General features: G+C 53.8%; 5 protein-coding genes across 5 annotated transcripts; 4 read left to right on the plus strand and 1 right to left on the minus strand.

Annotated features, from left to right (window-relative positions):
* Nucleotides 1-1,195: 1,195 nt before the first annotated feature.
* Nucleotides 1,196-2,519, plus strand: N7532_006922 (uncharacterized protein; the record flags this gene model as incomplete). The annotated part of the gene is made up of 3 exons (XM_056619416.1): nt 1,196-1,287; nt 1,383-1,798; nt 1,849-2,519. The coding sequence occupies 3 exons, from the start codon at nt 1,196-1,198 to the stop codon at nt 2,517-2,519; spliced, it is 1,179 nt and encodes a 392-aa protein (XP_056475575.1).
* Nucleotides 2,520-5,609: 3,090 nt separating this feature from the next.
* N7532_006923 (SDR family oxidoreductase/polysaccharide deacetylase family protein) lies at nt 5,610-7,582 on the plus strand (the record flags this gene model as incomplete). Its single annotated transcript, XM_056619417.1, has 4 exons — nt 5,610-5,721; nt 5,865-6,617; nt 6,673-7,050; nt 7,113-7,582. 4 exons carry the CDS (start codon nt 5,610-5,612, stop codon nt 7,580-7,582), a joined length of 1,713 nt encoding a protein of 570 aa, XP_056475576.1.
* A 1,707-nt stretch (nt 7,583-9,289) lies between these two features.
* Nucleotides 9,290-11,302, minus strand: N7532_006924 (uncharacterized protein; the record flags this gene model as incomplete). Its single annotated transcript, XM_056619418.1, has 1 exon — nt 9,290-11,302. One exon carries the CDS (start codon nt 11,300-11,302, stop codon nt 9,290-9,292), a length of 2,013 nt encoding a protein of 670 aa, XP_056475577.1.
* Nucleotides 11,303-11,648: 346 nt separating this feature from the next.
* Nucleotides 11,649-13,398, plus strand: N7532_006925 (misato family protein; the record flags this gene model as incomplete). Its single annotated transcript, XM_056619419.1, has 5 exons — nt 11,649-11,720; nt 11,777-11,979; nt 12,033-12,471; nt 12,538-13,046; nt 13,137-13,398. 5 exons carry the CDS (start codon nt 11,649-11,651, stop codon nt 13,396-13,398), a joined length of 1,485 nt encoding a protein of 494 aa, XP_056475578.1.
* Nucleotides 13,399-16,321: 2,923 nt separating this feature from the next.
* Nucleotides 16,322-18,131, plus strand: N7532_006926 (uncharacterized protein; the record flags this gene model as incomplete). The annotated part of the gene is made up of 2 exons (XM_056619420.1): nt 16,322-17,720; nt 17,776-18,131. The coding sequence occupies 2 exons, from the start codon at nt 16,322-16,324 to the stop codon at nt 18,129-18,131; spliced, it is 1,755 nt and encodes a 584-aa protein (XP_056475579.1).
* Between the last annotated feature and the right edge of the window lie 765 nt (nt 18,132-18,896).

Here is an 18,896-nt window from a genome sequence, read left to right on the forward strand (position 1 = left end):
CTGATCTCGCCACGCTGGGTGTCTGCTCCACCTCCCCGTACGGAGTAGGGATCTCCCCGGCTCCACTACAAAATCCACTGCAAAATCCCTCAACCTTTGCATGCAAGGGCTCGCTAAAACCAAAGCAACGACCCCACTCGCAACGCTAAGCAAAGTCTATTAGAGTTTTGGATGCCTAGAACCCCAGGCTGTCTGCCCGCTTCGAGTAAAGCATACGGACCCGGCGGACCGCAGTTGCATCATTGCGCGATCGACTTGCCCACTTTTGGACTCGCTCCGCACAGAGAACCAGGCTTGCCTCTGCTAGGAAGGCATGAATAGCCCTGTCGCATGCTCTTGCAGCGAGAACAGCACTGGGCTGGTTAAGGACCTACCTAGAAGAGATGTCTATACTCTAGCGTAGCTCATATACTTCACTTCTAGTGTCTAGGGCAGTGTTTAATCTATCCCCGGTCAATTTCCGCCCATTGCCGGAACTTACGTCCTCGACACTATGACCATGGTAATGTCGCAGTGCTCCTGCGAACCCGGTAGTTGAACTCTGAATCTGGACATGCAGCCCAGGACGACCTCCCCAACGCGGCAACTTACGAGCCAATCTCGGCCAGCACAGCTGCGCAGTGGACCATATCGGCAACCTCTTGGAACCCTGCCAGGCACAAATCGCCCATCGCCATCCAGTCACCATCCAGTGCTGCTCATCGCCCCGAACCACAAATTCTAATCCCACGGAACTCCCCTTTGGGTCGTTCTTCGGCGCCAGCCATGGAATGCTCCAACTCCGAAGATACCCCCACCCCCCACTGCGACCTGTGGTTGGCCCAGTGCTGTCACCGGAAGATCCTCCATTGCCCAGCGCGGCCCTCCTATGGGAGGCTCTCCGGTGGTCGCCTCTGATAAGCCTTGAGCCCTCCAAGCCCACGTATGTACATTGGTTCATGCATCTTCCCAATAATACAGATCAACGCCGGGCGAATCCTCTGCCCATCCCACCCCCCTCGACGTGATCGGCCTCGGCAGATGTCTGCGGTCCCAGAAAGTCTATACTCATTTGTGGGATTGTGATTTGGTTTGGTTTGATCCGCATTGCATCCGCTGCTTTGGGATTTGGATTCTATAAAATATGTGGGCGCTGCACCTCCCTCCGATCCTTCCTCTCCCCGTCTAATCCTCCCCCAGGCTACACTCCGATACCATGTCTGGTCTAGGCGGTGATTTTGGCGTGCGGTTTGCACGCGAAACATGGGCTCTCTATGCTGTCGGTGTCACGGGTGCGGTACTACGATTGTGAGTCTATGCATGTCATTGCAGTCATTGCAGTCATTGCAGTCATTGCAACCTGAACCCGGTTGGGACTTAAGACTGACTCGACCCCTCTATAGTACGGCCCGTATCCGTCGATTGGGTATTCGCAACCTCCAGGCCGATGACTACCTCATGATCTTCGCCGTATTCTGGTATACACTCCTCTGCGTCTCCCTCAACCAAGTCGCATCCGGCGGAGGGTCCAATTTGATGACCCAGGAGGATATCGACAACTTGACGCCCACCACCTACGCCGACCGTGTCAAGGGCAGCAAATGGGTCTTTGTGTCGGAACACTCCTTCGTGCTCGCCATCTGGAGCATGAAGGCGTGCATGCTGGTGATCTACGCTCGTATCACCGAGGGTCTGCGCCAGCGCAAATGGATCAACTATATCGCTATTTACGTTGGACTGGGCTTTGTTGCGACAGAGCTCTCGCTGTTCCTGATTTGCCGCCCTCTGACTGACTATTGGGCGGTTCCAACTCCGAACTGTAAGATCACAGTGATGCTGCTCTACTGGACCACTGCTAACTCTCTCCAGATCAATGCAAATCATACCAGCACTATGAGATCGTTCAAGGATGCATCTCCATCTCCGCCGATATCTTCATGCTCCTTGTCGCCATCCCGCTGCTCGTCCAAGTCCGCGTCCCCGTGAAGCAGAAACTAATTCTGGTCCTGCTTTTCGGCATGGGTATCTTCGTCATTGTGGCCGCCGTCCTGACCAAGGTGTACTGCCTGGTTCCCTCGCTCATCTCCTACGTCTACATGAACTGGTACTTCCGCGAAGCTACCGTCGCTATCCTTGTCACCAATCTCCCGCTCATCTGGTCGCTTTTGCGCGACGTCTTCCCGGCCCTCAAGTCTTGGACTGGCGGATCCAAAAAGGGCACCGATCGATACAAGTCTGGGCCTTGGTACAGCAAGGGTTCCCGGCCCTATGGTCCGCCGAGTCAACTACGGTCTGGCGACTTCGACATGCAAAATTTCTCCAATCGCAGTGTGCCTCCGACACCGCAAAAGCACGGCCCCGCCGTCTCCGATGTCAGTCTTGGCGAGACGGAGCGCGATATAAGCAGTGACGATGGCTCGGCGCGGGCACTGCGGATCCGCCAGGACATCACGGTGACCGTACAGCATGACTCGCGGCCGCCGGATTACCAGGACGGCCATGGCGTTGCACATGTTACTCGGGGTCACGAGGAAGTCTGATCGATCAATGTGCGACGAGCATTTTATCATCTATGTCTGCAGGCATGGATTAAAAACATTCACGAATTCTATGCGTGTGGGCCAGATACCCTAATCTTCAGCTTCTTGTACATATTTACACCTTTCTTGCGTACTGCTTTTTGACCGGGAGTTCTTCGGTTACGTTCGGGGGGTTTACCGGGATCGCCGTACATACTATAGACTATGTACAGTGTACAGTATAGACCAATATACCACTGCTTTGCTGCACTCCATTCCCCAGTCCTGTATACATACATACATCTCTATCCATACATCTCACTACCTTAAGACAGCGGGGGGAGTATGCACATCAATGTACACATCGATTCGGAAATTGGTGGATGGAGTCCCACGGAACCACAAAAGCAAATCTATACCGGAGCGAGTTTGGCGCAGTCCATCGGACCCGCCGATCTCCCGGCTCCTTGCGTCAACGACCGTTGATCTTATCGCAATTGGGCTCCTCGACTGCCTCCGACTGCCTCCAGTGGTCATTTTGCACCGGCAGTCAAGGAAAAGAGGTTGGTGCACGCTGATTCAGTCGGCAGATGCGCGGATGCCCACCCCTGACAAGGCGATTGGCGCAAAGCAATGCTTTCTGCCATTTTTAAATTCTGTTTCCTCTAGAGTAGTTTGTCGCATTGCCGACAACTCCAACCTGCGGATTCCGCACCCGAGGCGTTTCGCCCTAAAAGAGGTTCTTGGTTCTTCTCTACCCACGCCTCCGGAATCAGTCGATAACGCCCCAGCCCAGCGGACGGTTTGCCTCTGCTGTAATTCTCCAAATTGTGCCCATATGGGCGCGAACACCGGTTCAGCCTGTCAGAGAGCTTGCGGCGGCCATGGGGAGCTCCACCCGTGTCTTGCGCTGGTTCTCAGGTCCATCCGGTACGCAGCCGTGCCATTGGCGTGGGACTTTCCTGGGGCGTCTATCGACAGGCTCGCATCCGTGGCTCGCTCTATCTATCCAATCTGCAGCAACCGTGGTTGGGCTCATGGCGGTCTGACTTGTGGACTGTGATTTTCCGGGTGAGCAACTTGGGGCCGCTTCCACTTTCCGTGTCGTGCTGGATGGCAGTGGCAGGATCTGCCGGGGGGAAGTTGGAGAGATAAGCGGATAAAGCGGTCTGGGGATGATCAATTTCGGGCGGTCATCGGCCGAAATAGGCCTGCTGTCTATGAATTCTCTCCGCTTTCAGCTCCATGGCTGTCGCCCCCCTTTTCTTTAATTGCACTGTGTGTGTACTGTAGGCTATGAATAACTTGACTTGAAGGTAGATGTAACACTGTCTCACATTATGTCTTCCAGAAAGCCACGCAATGCTGTGTGACCGCGCTAGTTAACAGACTTTGCGTAGAGTTTCGGCGACCCACGCCTTCTGCGCGGTCCGCCGCCAATTTACAATTTACTTGCTACCAAAAAAATTCAACATCTACTCCTGCGATGTTAATGCAGGGCTGGTTTTCAGGTACACCCGGAGCAGTTCCTGCATGCATGTACAAAGTGATGCCTCAGCAATATCAGATCGGTGCTGTCCGTCCGATGTCGCTGTCGGAATATCCGATGCGACGGGATCAACACTGTGAACCGGACATCGACCGACGGGATGAACATCGGTAGAATTAATTAATTCATCTTAATTAATCAAGCCGGACCAAACAGAGTCAGACCTTCCCGGTCTATTTTATGATTTGCTCGCATCCCTGCAATTAACGAATCAACGGCATCTACAAAGAGTCAACGCGGGCTCATCTATCCCTTATTCAGTCCCAACCCCACTTCCTTCAGGGAAGTGTTCAGGCCAGATCGGAAAATAGCGCATGGCCTCAAGGCGGCCCCCAAAGGTCCTTCGCATCGATCGCACCGTTGTCTGTGCGCCGATTTGCGAACGCCCGGTCCACTTGCGCAGGTGTGTGCTTGTATGCTGGTGTGCTGGTGGCTACCGAATTTTTATCGAGCACAAACTCTTGTTGGCTTGGTGCGGCTTGAACCTTATTGCGGTTTCTGTGTATTGGTGATGGGATGGGGGCCAGGAACAAACTTTTATGAGGTTTGTGAATAATGATAATATGGCTTTCTTGTTTGATCCTGAGAAACTTTGAGGTGGCTGGCCTGGGCGACAACGGCCACCTCACATGTCAACCCCTTCCCCTAGTTTTGAGTGACAATTTTTACTCGCGACGTAGTAGATCGCCTGCTGTTGCTATAGTAGATGACTGATGTACTCACACAGTGCAATGCCTCTCAAAGCACTGGCAAGTGCTGCCGTAAACTGTATCCAAGCCACGTGACAAGTCAACCTTCGGACTATTGAATCCCAACCGCAACTGCAAGCCCATTCTCAACCCTCATCCCACGCCTTCCGCAGTCTAGACTCGCAATCAACGGGGTCGATTTGACCTTTCCACTACAATTCACAGAGCTCGGTCCAAATTGCCAGGTCTGAGCAGGAGAACCAAGCCAGGATACGCTGCCAGCCCCTGTCATCCCCCCAGAGCCTGGTCCCCCAACCCCGATTTGGGAACACTCGGGCCAGAGGTTTCCAGGTAAGCCCTTCAAACCCCGACTACTCCTTCCAATTGCCGTGCGCATTCTACCCGGGCCCCTCCAGAACCAAACTGGGGCAACGGAGGCTTACGATACAGTAGAAAGGAGGGAACCAGACTGCAATTGTCGAGCAGCCGACTACGCTTCGCATTTCCACTTCGGTCACCATCTCCGTGGCCTTACGAGCAACATCCCTGCTGATCACTCCACACTCCTGCAATTCGCGTGAGAAACGCATTTCCACTTCGGTCACCATCTCCGTGGCCTTACGAGCAAAATCCCTGCTGATCACTCCACACTCCTGCAATTCGCGTGAGAAACGCATTTCCACGTGGTTATCGCGCTGAACGGTTTTCCTGGGCGCTGATCCTACCGCAAGCGGCAGGAGCGTTGATCCTGCGTTGATCGGCGTTCGTCTAGTAGACGGCATTGACGGACAGCTACTAGCTGCTGGGCAACGTGCAGCTATCTGATTATCTTTGTAATCCTGACCCCGGGGTTTCGCAGACAGGTTAAGTTCAATGTCGACTGAAACGCTCACCCGCCGCTCCTTTTTGGGGCTTGAAGGATGCCATGTCTTCATCACTGGGGCTAGTGGTGCCATTGGGGGCGAGGCTGTGAGGGAATTCTTAGGTAGGTGCTGTGCTTGTAGTTTTGCTTTTCCACTGAGCTGTCTCTTGTTCCCGAGGAGTAGCGGCTGTTGTAGAGATGTATCTTCTGGAGTAGAGAGAGGCCATTCTTGTCGGTATAACAGAACAATCTAACGCCTCCCTTAGATCATGGATGTCGTGTCACAGCATATGACAGCCAGCCTCTCCAGCTTTCCGGAATCGATGCCGAACGTTTCTCAAGGCTGCAACTGCTGAATGGTGATCTCACCAATGAAGAATCCATCCAGTCTGCCTTTGCCAAAGCCCAGGAAAAATTCGGGCCTGCTACTATCTTGATCGTCAACTCTGCTGCCGAGAGCAAGACTAGCGATTGCCCTATTTGGGAACTGCCCCTAGAAGAATGGGAGAGGAATTACAAGACAAATGTCCAGGGCTCCTTCCTAGCCATCAAGCACTTCCTGCGATCATATCAGCAATCAACTGGTGCCAACCTGGCCAGCCCAGTGATTGTCGTGACGGAGACAGAGACTAGCACCAGTCTTACGGCAGGCAAGGCTGGTCTTCATTACGGTCTGCTCAACAGTGTTCGTGATGAGATCTTGCGTCTCAACGCGCAAGGGCGCATCAATGCTGTTGCTCCTGGCGCCTTCGAGGAAGACCAGGGGCCCGGACCGGCAGATGTAGCACGGACTATGGCTTTTCTCGCTTCTGGTCGAGCTGCTGGTCATATTTCGGGACAGTGCATTCGCGTGGAAAAGGGCAAGGAAGATTCGATTTCAGACGCGCGTGTTTCGGAGTCGGCTGTCACCAAGGACGTCACAAGGTCAATCCCTCAGGGCCTGTCGAAGCCAAAGCGAAATAAGATTCGTGTGGCTGTCTCTATCGATCTCGATGCAGTTTCTGGCTGGCTCGGAACGAGTAAGTGGCCCTCGGACCATGACGGTCTCGCGTACAAGCTGACCTGTTATTACAGACTCCCACCCCGACAATGTCCTGGCAGACTACTCGGCCGGATTCTTCGCCGCCCGAGTCGGTGTCCCTCGTCTCCTCCGCATGTTGAAGAAGCTGGACCTCGCCAATCGCTGCACTTGGTTCATCCCCGGCCATTCTGCGGAAAGCTTCCCAGACGAGGTGAAAGAGGTTGTCGCTTCAGGCTGCGAGATCGGATTGCATGGCTACGCGCACGAGGGCGCATACCAGCTCACACCGGAACAAGAGCGCGACGTACTCACCCGCTGTATGGAGATTGCTCAAAACTTGACTGGGAAGAAACCGGTCGGTTATCGAGCGCCGTTGTATCAATTGCGCGAGTCGACACTTGATCTCTTGGAGGAATTTGGATTTGAGTACGGTATGGATCTGCTGGAGTCCGTTTAGCTGCGCGCCCACATTAACCATCGTCGTGTGTAATAGATGCCTCATTGACCGATCACGACTGCCACCCATTCTTCGCGCCGAGACGTCCACCTCTCCAGCCAATCGACTTCACCAAACCCGCCTCGACATGGATGCACCCAGTCAAGGAATCACCGAATCTGCCCGATAGACGCCCTCTCGTCTGCGTGCCATGCAACTATTACATGGAAGATATGACGCCGATGCAATTCCTGCCTCACACGGAGAACTCTCAGGGCTATGTCGATGTGCGGGTGATTGAAAATCTCTGGCGCGATCGGTTCTTGTGGATTCGCGACAATGAGGAGGATCCTGTTTTTCCTGTTCTTATGCATCCTGATACCAGTGGCATGGCTCATGTTATTGGTATGCTGGAACGCATGTTGGGTTGGTTGAAGGAGTGGGAGCGCGAGGGCGAGGTGGAATTCTTGCAGACTGTGGAGATTGCTCAGTGGTGGAGAGAGAAGATGATCGCGAGGGGGACTTGATAGAGTCGAGATCGTCTCAAAAAGGCATACCAAATGGGAAATGCCTGCCTTTGCACAAATCTGCGTTAGCTGTGGAAAAAGGTACATGAAAAGTTTCTGTAAGAAAACGAATTTTGATGCCCGTTGCAGAGTGTGAGTAAACAATCGTCCAGCGCCGTGTCATAGTCAAGCCTTCCATCATAACGCATGCCTTGCACGTTGAAGTCCTTGAAATATGTGCTAGGAAGCTACGACCCTTGAAATTGGCCCCCATATTTCCAAAGAATCGAATCTGCCTTTCCTCTGACCTTTTCAAAACTACTAGTAGGCAATCAGCCTACACCAGTGTGATAGATTTGGCATTCACAATAAGCACACACTAAAGCATGCAGCCCCGATCACACTTCTCTTTTCATAAGGCTTCAGAGTGTTGCTTCGACGGTGGTTGGATAGAACGTATCCCAGCGAGGCGAACTATAGACCATCTGTGTAACGAAATCAAAGCCATCCAGCTTCGCCCCGGGGCCGTCCATTCCGTATGGCTTGCCTTAGCTGCCGATCGCCGATCAACATGAAACCGCCCCGGAGGCGTTCGCGATCGCAAGAATCATGGAAAGCAATTCCAAATGTGCGTCGGAATAATAAACAAGCACGTGTGGGCCTTGGATATGAAACGCTCCATCCCCCTGGAAAGGCGTACCCTGCCCCTTGCTTCATATGCTAACTTCGATCGCTCGAACTCCTCAAATTCATACCTCTGCCAACCTCTATTTCCTCCAAAGTAATGCGGTTATACGGTTTCTTGTTCGCCTTAAGCCTGGGCTTGGCTGGGTCTGTTGCAGCTCAAGAAGGGACCATCCAAACCGACCCCTCCGAGTCGAATCCATCCGGCACTTTGTCTCCGTTGAGCGGAGAAACATCAATGCCTGATGTCGGATACTCGCCCGTGCTGGAATCAGGGAATTACGGTCATGGGCCCGAGGTGACGACTCCTCTCCCACGCCACAATCGTCCAACGAAAAACGAGACGATGATCTGCCGACTACTCTCGAGAAGCGAGCTGTTCCGGTGCCGATTGTCGTCTAGAAGGTCCTACCTAATATTTGTCGAACCACGTGATGACACTCGGTTTTTTCGCTGAGAACGCCAATTCCTCTTTACCAGCGGCTCCATACTTCTTTGATGGTGCGGGCAGAGCAAATCGGCATCCTGGCCTAGTTATCAGTATCATGTACGCGAAAGCAATGCAAAACGAGCAAACGAAATTAAATTTGCGCCATATCGATGAACAAGTGTGAAATTCAAGATGTACACGTTCTAGTGTACTCGAGTAATCATTGTCGGTACAGTCTCATGACATGAAAATTAAAATGTATATGTACAAAAAGTTCCATCTAGACAAAGGAAATGGCAAAGGAGGGCCAGGATGGTGCAAAGCATCCGAATAGAACAACATAGCCAACCACAGAAAGACCAAACCAAGAGATGCATGACCTAATAGACTGACACTCAAAACGCCATAGCTAAAATGGTACCAAGACAAGCAGAATCATAGCGTGAAGTGTGATGCAAAAGAGCGGAGGCAAAGCTGAAGTACAAATCTGAAGTGCAACCGAGAAAATGCAAGGAGAGAATCATTATGCACCTGCGCCGGGGTATTTGAAAGAAAAGCAAAACCGGCTGTAGAAACAAAACCACATTCATATAAGAGTCTCATGGACCCGAGCGTTAACGTCGAAACATGCGAACAGGAGCACTCAGGTCCCTGCGCTCGCTCACGTCCTTCTCGCCATTTGAATCGGCGCGCAAGTTAGGGACTCGCTTTGCACCCTGACCGGGAGTCGATCGAACACTCCCCGTAGAGCCAGCGGATCGCCCAGTAGCTTCATTTGCACTGACTGATCGCTGCTTACTGCGGGCACGGCTTCGTCTCGCTCTTATCTGGGCCAGCGCTTCCTCCCGGTTGATAGGAGTGTCGCCGAAGGACGAGGATCCCTGGGAACTCGTTGGGTCACGGAGCGGAACACGTTTGGTCAAGGCAGGGTTAGGGCGATACTGCTCCCGTTCTTGTCGTCGAGAAGGTCGGACTTCCTCGGGCTCAGGAACATGGGCGGGTTCATCAGCGATAACCTCGGATGGCGCGGCGTGCACCATTCTCGAGGGAACCGGCTCAGCGGATGGAGTGTAGGACTCAACAGGCTGAATCAAGGAGGTCGTCGAAACTGCCGAGTTCCTCCAGCCACGGTGGGAGTGGGCTTGAGAGCTTCTCATCCCAGGCGAGGCAAAGGAGTCAGTCCGACGAGGTCGAACATTATCGCGGAGAGGAGACGGGTAGGTGGTGAAAGTCCCCGTCTCTGGTGAGAAGGTGACCAGTGGCTCTGCGGGCATAGGCATCTTTTCCGGGGGTTCAGTCGGCTCAGTCTTGACCGCGGGCTCCGGCTGGCGGCGAACAGGAGTATGTTGAACAGTATTTACGTGGACTGGGCTGGGAGGATCGACACTGGGGGTGTAGCTGGTTTGAGGCTCGTTGTGGACGGGTTCTGAATGGGCGGGGACAGGAGGAGGGACATCATCAAGAGAGCGAGCCTTACGAGCTGCCTCTGCTTGTGCCTCTGCCTCTGCCTGCGCATCCAGCTGCGGCTTCTGGAATTTTTCAAAGTATTCTTCGTCGTAGATATAACGACGGCCTTGGTGTTCAGCGATGCGGCAGGAGCAGCGCTCGAACTGACACTCGATGTTCATGAAATGCACCATTTCCTCTGCTTCGATTCGTCGGCGTTTCTCAAGCTCAAGCTCGTCCTGGAGATCCTCCATGGCTTCACGGGCCAATTCCGATGAAGACTGCTCATTAGAGCCTTGGTAGTCGCCGGCGGTTGTAGTGCATTCTGAGAGTCGCTGTCGTTTCGGAGGAGTGGCTTCGGCATCGATGGTTTCGAGCTCTGAGGCTGGGGACTTCACAGATCCGACGGCGGCTCGCTTAGGGCGTCGTGGGGTTGCGAGGAAAGCGAGATCGCCCTCAGCAAGGGAAAGTCGGCCAAAATCTTCTTTTCGAATCTCATGTGCACGAACTTCGAGGCTGTTAGAGTGGTTGGAGGCCTCCATGGATCGCAGTTTGCCCTTCAGGACTTCGAGTTCCTCAGTGAGACCAGCGAGGGCATAGGCGCGCTCGAATGCCTCTTGTTTCGCCTTATCTTTACACTCACGCTCTGCGGCAACCTCCTCTCTGAGGGACTTGGCTTCAGACTTGGCGTTCTTGAGTTCCTCTTGCAGCTTAACAAGAGTCGACCCCGCTCGGAAAGCCTCTTTGCGAGCCTTTCGGATCTCCTTTTCGAAAATCGAGCGTTCGTGGGCCTGGCGCTCTTTGGTGCCATGCAACTCCTCTAGTAGCGACTCGAGTCGCTCGCTAATGCGGCGCTCACGCAATTGTGCTTCCGACAACTCTTCCTGAACGGACTCGAGTGCGGACTCGGCCTCCTCACGACCGAGGATGGCCCGCTGGAGAGCAGCATTCTGGGCCGCGGCCTGATTCTGTGCACCTGGGCTAGCCTGGCGAGAGAGTTGGTTGAGAAAAGCCACTTTGGCTTGCACCTCGGAGACTCCTTTGGTGCTTTTCTGATGGAGCGATAGAAGATCTGCGGGGAGGGAGGGCGAGGCAGGAATTGTTTGTTGATTTAGGCGTTCCGGCGATACCGGGTGGAGGACCTTGGGAGGACTGAGGACTGGACGCGTTGGAGACTCCATCGCGGATATAGTCGGGATAAAAAGGGGGCGAGAGATGTTAGAAGGTCATGAGGTCGTCGCAGGAGGGTTGGCCGGAGGGGGAATCACCGTTGGCGTTTGGGCGAAAGTGTGGGTGCGTCACTGGGTTGTTTATTGCCCTCTTGGGAAAGGTCATGTGACTGTTGCCCTGGACACCAATGCGCCTTCCCCAAAATGGCCTAGCTCACGAATCACGAGACCCGCTGTCACGTGTGGTTCCCTTTCCCGAAAGTGGATTAGCCTCGTGGGAGATTCGCCCGTGACTGTCTGTGGGCATCGCAAATCGAGCGCGTCTGAACGAGACCGCAGGCAGGTGATTTCAACAGCCATGCATGAGATCGTCACCCTCCAACTGGGTCAGCGGGCCAACTATCTGGCTACGCATTTCTGGAATCTCCAGGTAATTTTGTTTCTCGCTCGAAACGCACGGTGATATATTTCTGATATCTGGAGTAGGAATCATATTTCACATACAATGAAGGCGAAGAATCTCCAGTGAATCATGATGTCCATTTCCGACCGGGCTACGGCGCAGATGGCTCCGAGACTTATACGCCTCGGACGGTCATCTATGATCTCAAAGGCGGATTCGGGACTCTGCGCAAATATAATGCTCTGTATGAGCTGACTGATGATGCAGTAGCGGGGCAAGGCTTGTGGTAAGAGCATTTTCCGTTCGCCTTCATTTCGGCCATTGACTTACTCTGTTTAGGGATGGCCAAGAAGTCGTGCAAAAACAGACACCCATTCCACAAAGTGATTATCAGAAAAGTTTAGATCAGGGTACTACAGCACCGCGACTAACGTCGGAGACGGTGCGCTACTGGTCTGATTATAACCGAGTTTTCTATCATCCTCGGTCAATCGTGCAGCTCAATGATTATGAGCTCAACTCCCAGATTATGCCATTCGAAGACTGGAATGTCGGCGAAGAGCTGTTCAATGACCTCGACAAGGAACATGATTTGCTGGACCGTGATCTGAGACCCTTCGCCGAGGAATGCGATCAGATGCGGGCCATCCAACTCTTCACCACCTCAGATGATGCATGGGGCGGATTTACTGCTCGGTTCATTGACAGAATTCGTGACGAATATGGCAAGAAGAGCGTTTGGGTGTGGGCGATGGAAGATGGGAACAAAGTGCAACGAGTATGTTGAGAGTCACGTGCCTAGAAGTCAAACAGTGCCTTTATCTAACCATCATGATGTTTCCAGCACCGACAATTGAAGAAGGACACAAACAAAGCCAAGTCTCTCTGTTCGATTTCGCCACAGTCGACACTCTATGTGCCTGTCATCGACATTCCGCACAAGCTTCCCCGCTCGCTTCAAGTGGATCGGCATTCCGAGTGGCAAACTACAGCGTTGCTAAGCTCTGCGCTTGAGACAGTGACATTGCCATCTAGATTGCGACCCTATCACGACTTTGAAGCCTCGCTTGCGGGGGACGACGGAAGGCATACTATTTTCGAGCTTCAATCCAGCATCGAGCCCGAGGACCAATCTTCGGATGACAATCAAAATGATCTGCCCAAAGCCAAAACCGAATTTGACATTGACTTTACCTATGATGGGGAAAAGGGCAAATCTCATCATATCTTTAACCAAGTCCAGGTACTGCGTGGGGATGTGCCCGAGTCAGGATCTGGTGAGCCCGTTGATGGTGATGATCTTGGCCGTCAGCGAAAACTTCGATTGTATAATTCGGAGGCAATGCTCCAGAGGTAGGACCTTCCTTCCCGTCGATGACATCCTGTTGATTTTGATGCCCCGTTTTGCCGTTTCCTTCTCGGAACTAATTAGTCGTGTCTTAGCTACCGCACCCCGCTGCGCCTGCCTATTCTCGACAGTTTCCCGCATGGGATGTATTCTACATCCCGGTCAGCCGATGGGGTGAGTGTTTTGGCCGCATTGACCGCCTCCACCCGAACGGCCGACAGGATCAAGACCATTGAGGGGACGGCTGCACGAATGTTATCGGTGGATGAGCGTGAGATGATGATGAATGGACTGGGGGAGATCCGGGAATGCTACGAGATTGGTTGGAGTAGTGGATCCGACGACGAGGATGATTAGAAGAGAGGCAGGGCAATCCCCACCGGCTAGCAGGCTTGGTATCTCATTTCTCTTGTTTTCCCCGACGACCGAGATAGAGTCAATGATGTACATACGCGGCGGCTGGCCCTGTCAGGTTGGACCGAGACCTCTTTGCGTTAGAGCGTAGAAGGCCCTCGCTCGGCACTCCGACATTAGCGCGGTCAATGTCACTATCGCTCGAATTCAGGATTTCTGGAAGGGTGCGCACTGAGTCGTGGATTCATCTCCACCTGATCACCGCCCCAGAACTTACGATACGAAGTCTCACAACGCCTCTTAGCGGTGTTCGTAGGAACCCCAAGTATAGAAGCTGGATGTACAAAAGAACGGAATCCAAAAAAAAGAAAGCATAAGATGGTTCACCGCGATTTCTATTATTGACAGTTATCGAGGCGTTCGTTATCGACTAGTATGTATCATCTGCCTTATTAAATATTGTTGCTGTGATGATGGTGATCAGTGAATGTGGCGGCAGAGCGCAGGATAGGTCGAGTAACACGATGCGGTGCATTGTTTCCCTGGGCGACCAGAGGACCCGTCTTACTTACGAACCCTGGCTCTCTCGATGTCTCCAAATCCTTCCATTCCGGGGGCTGGCGTTCGCATCCGGTACTCGGTACACCGTTGAACCCTATGCGATCAGCCCGTACGGCTCACGGCCGACCAGCCTCCTTAGCAATAGTCGGGGTGGGTGTTCCAGACCAGATACGAAACGCAGCAAGGATACGGGGTACATTTGTCAATTAAACGATCCCGCTATCGAAAAAAAAAGCATCCATCGACTATTGGTAGTTTTGTTTATTGTGACAGTGATCTAGTGACGGTGACGTTGGGACCCTGAGCGGGCAACCATGGAACATGGAATCCGAGACATGTCAACCACGGGGACCGCCAGATGGGCCCAGCAGGACAGCCAACTTGGGGAGAGCAGGGGCAGAAGGGAGAAGAACATGGCAAAACATGACAAAAACATGGGCTCAGCGTGGCCCGGCGGTGACATCATGAGAGGCCGATGGCTGGTATCGCACCAATCGCGACTTCACCTCGGCAGCATCCCTGCGCCCGCGTTAGTACCAGCGCACGCTCGTTGCTGTACGCCCGGAGTCTCGTTCCTCGATCTCCACCTGACCGGCTTGTTTTTCCACCTCGTCGAGGCCCTGGTCACCGTCATGTAACGTTACCTGCAGGTGCCACCATCAGGCACTGGAGCTCGATCCTGGATAGACTCAATTGACTCCCGGGTATCGCTGCTTAGCTCTGCCGATCTATGCACCGGGCATCGAATACTTGTCTGTCCCTTCTGGTTGTGGCAAATTGAGGAATCAACTGGCACTGCAGGAACTCGTGGCCTGCAGAGGTCCACTGGTCCAGCCACCTCCAGAACCCTGAAAGGCAGGGAGGCACAGATGCAGACGCACCAGAAGAACAAGAGTCGAGGCGGATGCAGAGTACCTTTTCAGGTCTGTTCAGGACTTACCTGAGGGGACGCGAGGCCAGCAGAACTAATGCACGGACATCACAATTCACCGGGTGGCCTCGGCGAGATTCCTGGCCCTGTGTCTTTTTCCCTTTTCATTTTTCCTTTTCCCCTGCTGTGTTCCGCCTTACCGTCAAATCTCTCGAGGACACGCTAGTGTTAGCGGTATCGACCGTGGTATTGGGTATTGGAGACGGCAGATTTGCCGGCGCGCTTCTCATTCGCGAGGTTTCCCCACATTCAGTGCTCACCCCAGAACAACAAATGAGACCTGCCTTAGGTTCCATGGTATACACCACCCAACCTGGTACTCTAAGCGTATACCCTGGGATACGCAACGGTGTATCTTATCCGGAAATGCGGAGTGAGACCGTCGTCCGAGCCCGCGCGACAAGAATAGCAATTGGTGTCCTGGCATGATCAGGGAATTAAATCTCTATCCGAACGAGGCATGACGCCTGAGTCGACCAGCCTCCACGGCAGCGGGGAGGTATCGCAGCAAGCAGTGGAGACGACGAAAACAAACGGGAGGCATGCAAAAGAAAAAGGCCGCACTGCTCTCGCTACGTCTGCATTGACATGGATGTTCATGCCCCCTTCCTCCCCAACCGAATGAGCTATCCAGCGGCCTCGTTCCCGTCTCGACGCATCTGCCAAGCCCGTCATGCATCATCGGGGGCAGACCTCGATTTAGGTCCCACTGCAGCGTGGGTCTTCGGTCCTTTCGAACGCTTTGAGTTTGGCGAGATGCATTCCGCTTCTATTCTACGAGCGAACCACCGGCCAACTTCATCACCAGAGCCCCATTTATTGGCTTCAGCCCCAGTCATCTGTCGCTGAGCCAACCGGGTCCGGAACCTGACACTAACTTCGGCCCTGCATGGAGACCTAGTACTATGTACATCGCGACATGGCGTCGACAATGAGAGACACAGAAACTCTAGCTCACCTCTGCAAGCGCATGCCCGAATGGTTTACTTTGCAAGCTTGGAGGAGCCACTTCTGTCCTAGTATTGTTGGGTACCACAGTCTAACTCCATCCACGGGACGAATCGAGATGAGGCCCCCAGGCTATCAATCGGTCGTCAATAGCACCTGATGTCAGTCAACAGAGACAGACCCGCCCCGGGCCAGGGTTCTTGCTGCACCTGCAGCCATGAGGAGCTGTGGACAGTGGGCAGAGCAGGGACCCTCGTAGTGCCCTCTTAGGGCTGTGGATATAAATTCAACCCAGATCCTCGTCTACTTCCCCCCGGTCTTTCTGGTTTCTGAGAATCAATCCGTGATAGGAGCTCTTTCGCTACGGTTCCTATCTGTCCTTCGTTCCTCGGATCGGACTTTGAAAGCAACTTCGCATAGCATTCTCTCGTTTGTTTGCTAGGCAAGATGCGCGGCATTCCAATTCTCGTTCTCTATGCCGTCGCCATGGCCTCGGGCAGCGTCTTGCCTCGAGACGCCAATGGTGACTTCCGCCTTGCTGTTCGTGGCGGTGGTGGTGATTGGGGTCATGGAGGTGGTGATGGTGGTGATGGTGGTCATGATGGTGGCGATTGGGGCCATGGAGGTGGTGACGGCGGTCACGACGGGGGTGATTGGGGTCATGGAGGCGGCGGTGGTGAAGAGTCCTCGACACCATGCGAAACTGATACTCCCACTCCTCCCCCGGTAGAGTCGTCCACGCCTTGTGAGACTGATACTCCTACCCCTACTCCGCCACCAGAGACATCGACACCTTGTGAAACTGATACTCCTACGCCTACTCCTCCCCCAGAGACTTCTACTCCTTGTGAGACTGATACTCCCTCTCCCACACCAACTCCTCCTCCAGAGAGCTCCACTCCCTGCGAGACGGACACACCTACGCCCACGCCTCCTCCCGAGTCATCTACTCCCTGCGAGACGGACACGCCTACTCCTACGCCGCCACCTGAGAGCTCTACTCCCTGCGAGACGGACACGCCTACTCCTACGCCGCCACCTGAGAGCTCTACTCCTTGTGAGACGGATACCCCAACACCTACTCCTCCCCCAGAGAGCTCTACTCCATGCGAGACAGACACGCCTACTCCTACGCCGCCACCTGAGAGCTCCACTCCTTGTGAGACGGATACCCCCACACCAACTCCTCCCCCAGAGAGCTCTACTCCCTGCGAGACCTCGACTCCCACTCCTCCTCCAGAGAGCTCTACTCCCTGCGAGACTTCGACTCCTACTCCTCCTCCGGAGAGCTCTACTCCTTGCGAGACTTCGACTCCCACTCCTCCTCCAGAGAGCTCTACTCCCTGCGAGACTTCGACTCCTACTCCTCCTCCGGAGAGCTCTACTCCTTGCGAGACTTCGACTCCTACTCCTCCCCCGGAGAGCTCTACTCCTTGCGAGACTTCGACTCCCACTCCTCCCCCAGAGAGCTCGACTCCCTGTGAAACTTCGACTCCCACTCCTCCCCCAGAGAGCTCAACTCCCTGCGAGACAGACACGCCTACTCCTACGCCGCCACCTGAGAGCTCCACTCCTTGTGAGACGGATACCCCCACACCAACTCCTCCCCCAGAGAGCTCTACTCCCTGCGAGACCTCGACTCCCACTGCTCCTCCAGAGAGCTCTACTCCCTGCGAGACTTCGACTCCTACGCCTCCCCCTGAGTCGTCCACTCCTTGCGAGACCTCCACCCCTACTCCTCCCCCGGAGAGCTCTACTCCCTGTGAAACTAGCACCCCAACCCCCCCTCCGGAGTCTTCTACCCCGTGCGAGACTGAGACTCCTACTACTCCTCCGCCGGTGCCGACCACTGTCACCACCACCTACACCACTACTACCTGCCCTGGTAAGTCCACTCGGAATGACTACTTAGTTGTTTATCACTAACTTAATATCTCTAGTTACTTGGTCTACCGTCACCAGTGGATCCTCCACCTACACTCAGCCCGTTACTCAGACTAGCACTCTGACCATCACCTCCGTGGTCACCTGCACTGAGGGCTGCGTTGTTCCCACCAGCGTCCCTGGTACTACTGTCGTGGTTCCTCCCTCGAGCCCTGCTCCTCAGCCAACCTCGCCTGCTCCCGAGGTTTCTCCCGTGCACTCGAGCACTGCTCAGCCCTCTAACCAGGCCAGCTCGACGGCTCCCGCTCCCGCGGCCACCACTTCGCCCATTTTCAACGCCGCTTCTTCCCAGTACAAGATGTCTCTGGCAGGCGTTCTCCCCGGCCTGGCCGTCGTCCTGGCGTTGTTCTAATGATTTCGCCCTCGTGCTGAAATTTGATGGACGTGCGAGCATTCTTATTTTCATTCGCAACATCGTACAGGTAATACAGGATGGGAAGCCGATCACAAGAAAAACGAAAGAAAAAACTACAAAAAAATTGGATTCTGGGGCAAGGCATGGATGACCAAACCTACTACCCTAATACCCATCGCCTGCACCCTGGCAGGCGATGGTGATTGATGAGTTCTCTTTACGACTTACGTTCCTTCACAATCATTGGCCGGCTTTAGTTTAGTATAAAGTGTAGTTCACTAATTGACGTGAGATCTTATTTATCATATACCAATTTCCAAGCTTGACAGTATCCCTCTCATGTTTGCACCAATTTTCTTCATAGATTCCGCCCACCGAGTGTGTTTGAGTTGTTTGGCCAAGGAGGTCAAGTACCTCTCGCCTCGCCAAGACTCTGAAATTTAGGGCTGCATTACGTAACTAAATGTCCTTGTGCAAACACTGCAAACACTATTGCATCCTGGACCCGTGGCCTCAGACATGCGGCTCGTTGTGCTTCTCTTGCCAGCTGGCCACAGCATCCCCTCGCGCCCAGATGGCTTAGTTGTTGTGGATTCCCGAATTTCTTCATCTTCCAACATTCTGCAACCCTCAATTCCACGACGGCGTTCCGTCTCAACCCCATTTCATAGCTCCTGCATCCGCACCTCAACTGGCGCAAGGCCAGTGTTCCACCGACACACATCTTGGCGATCTGGTGGAGCGCCTCGAGATATTCGCCAT

Source organism: Penicillium argentinense, assembly GCF_028826775.1.
Source record: "Penicillium argentinense strain IBT 30761 chromosome Unknown utg000005l_segment0_segment0, whole genome shotgun sequence".
Classification (NCBI taxonomy): domain Eukaryota; kingdom Fungi; phylum Ascomycota; class Eurotiomycetes; order Eurotiales; family Aspergillaceae; genus Penicillium; species Penicillium argentinense.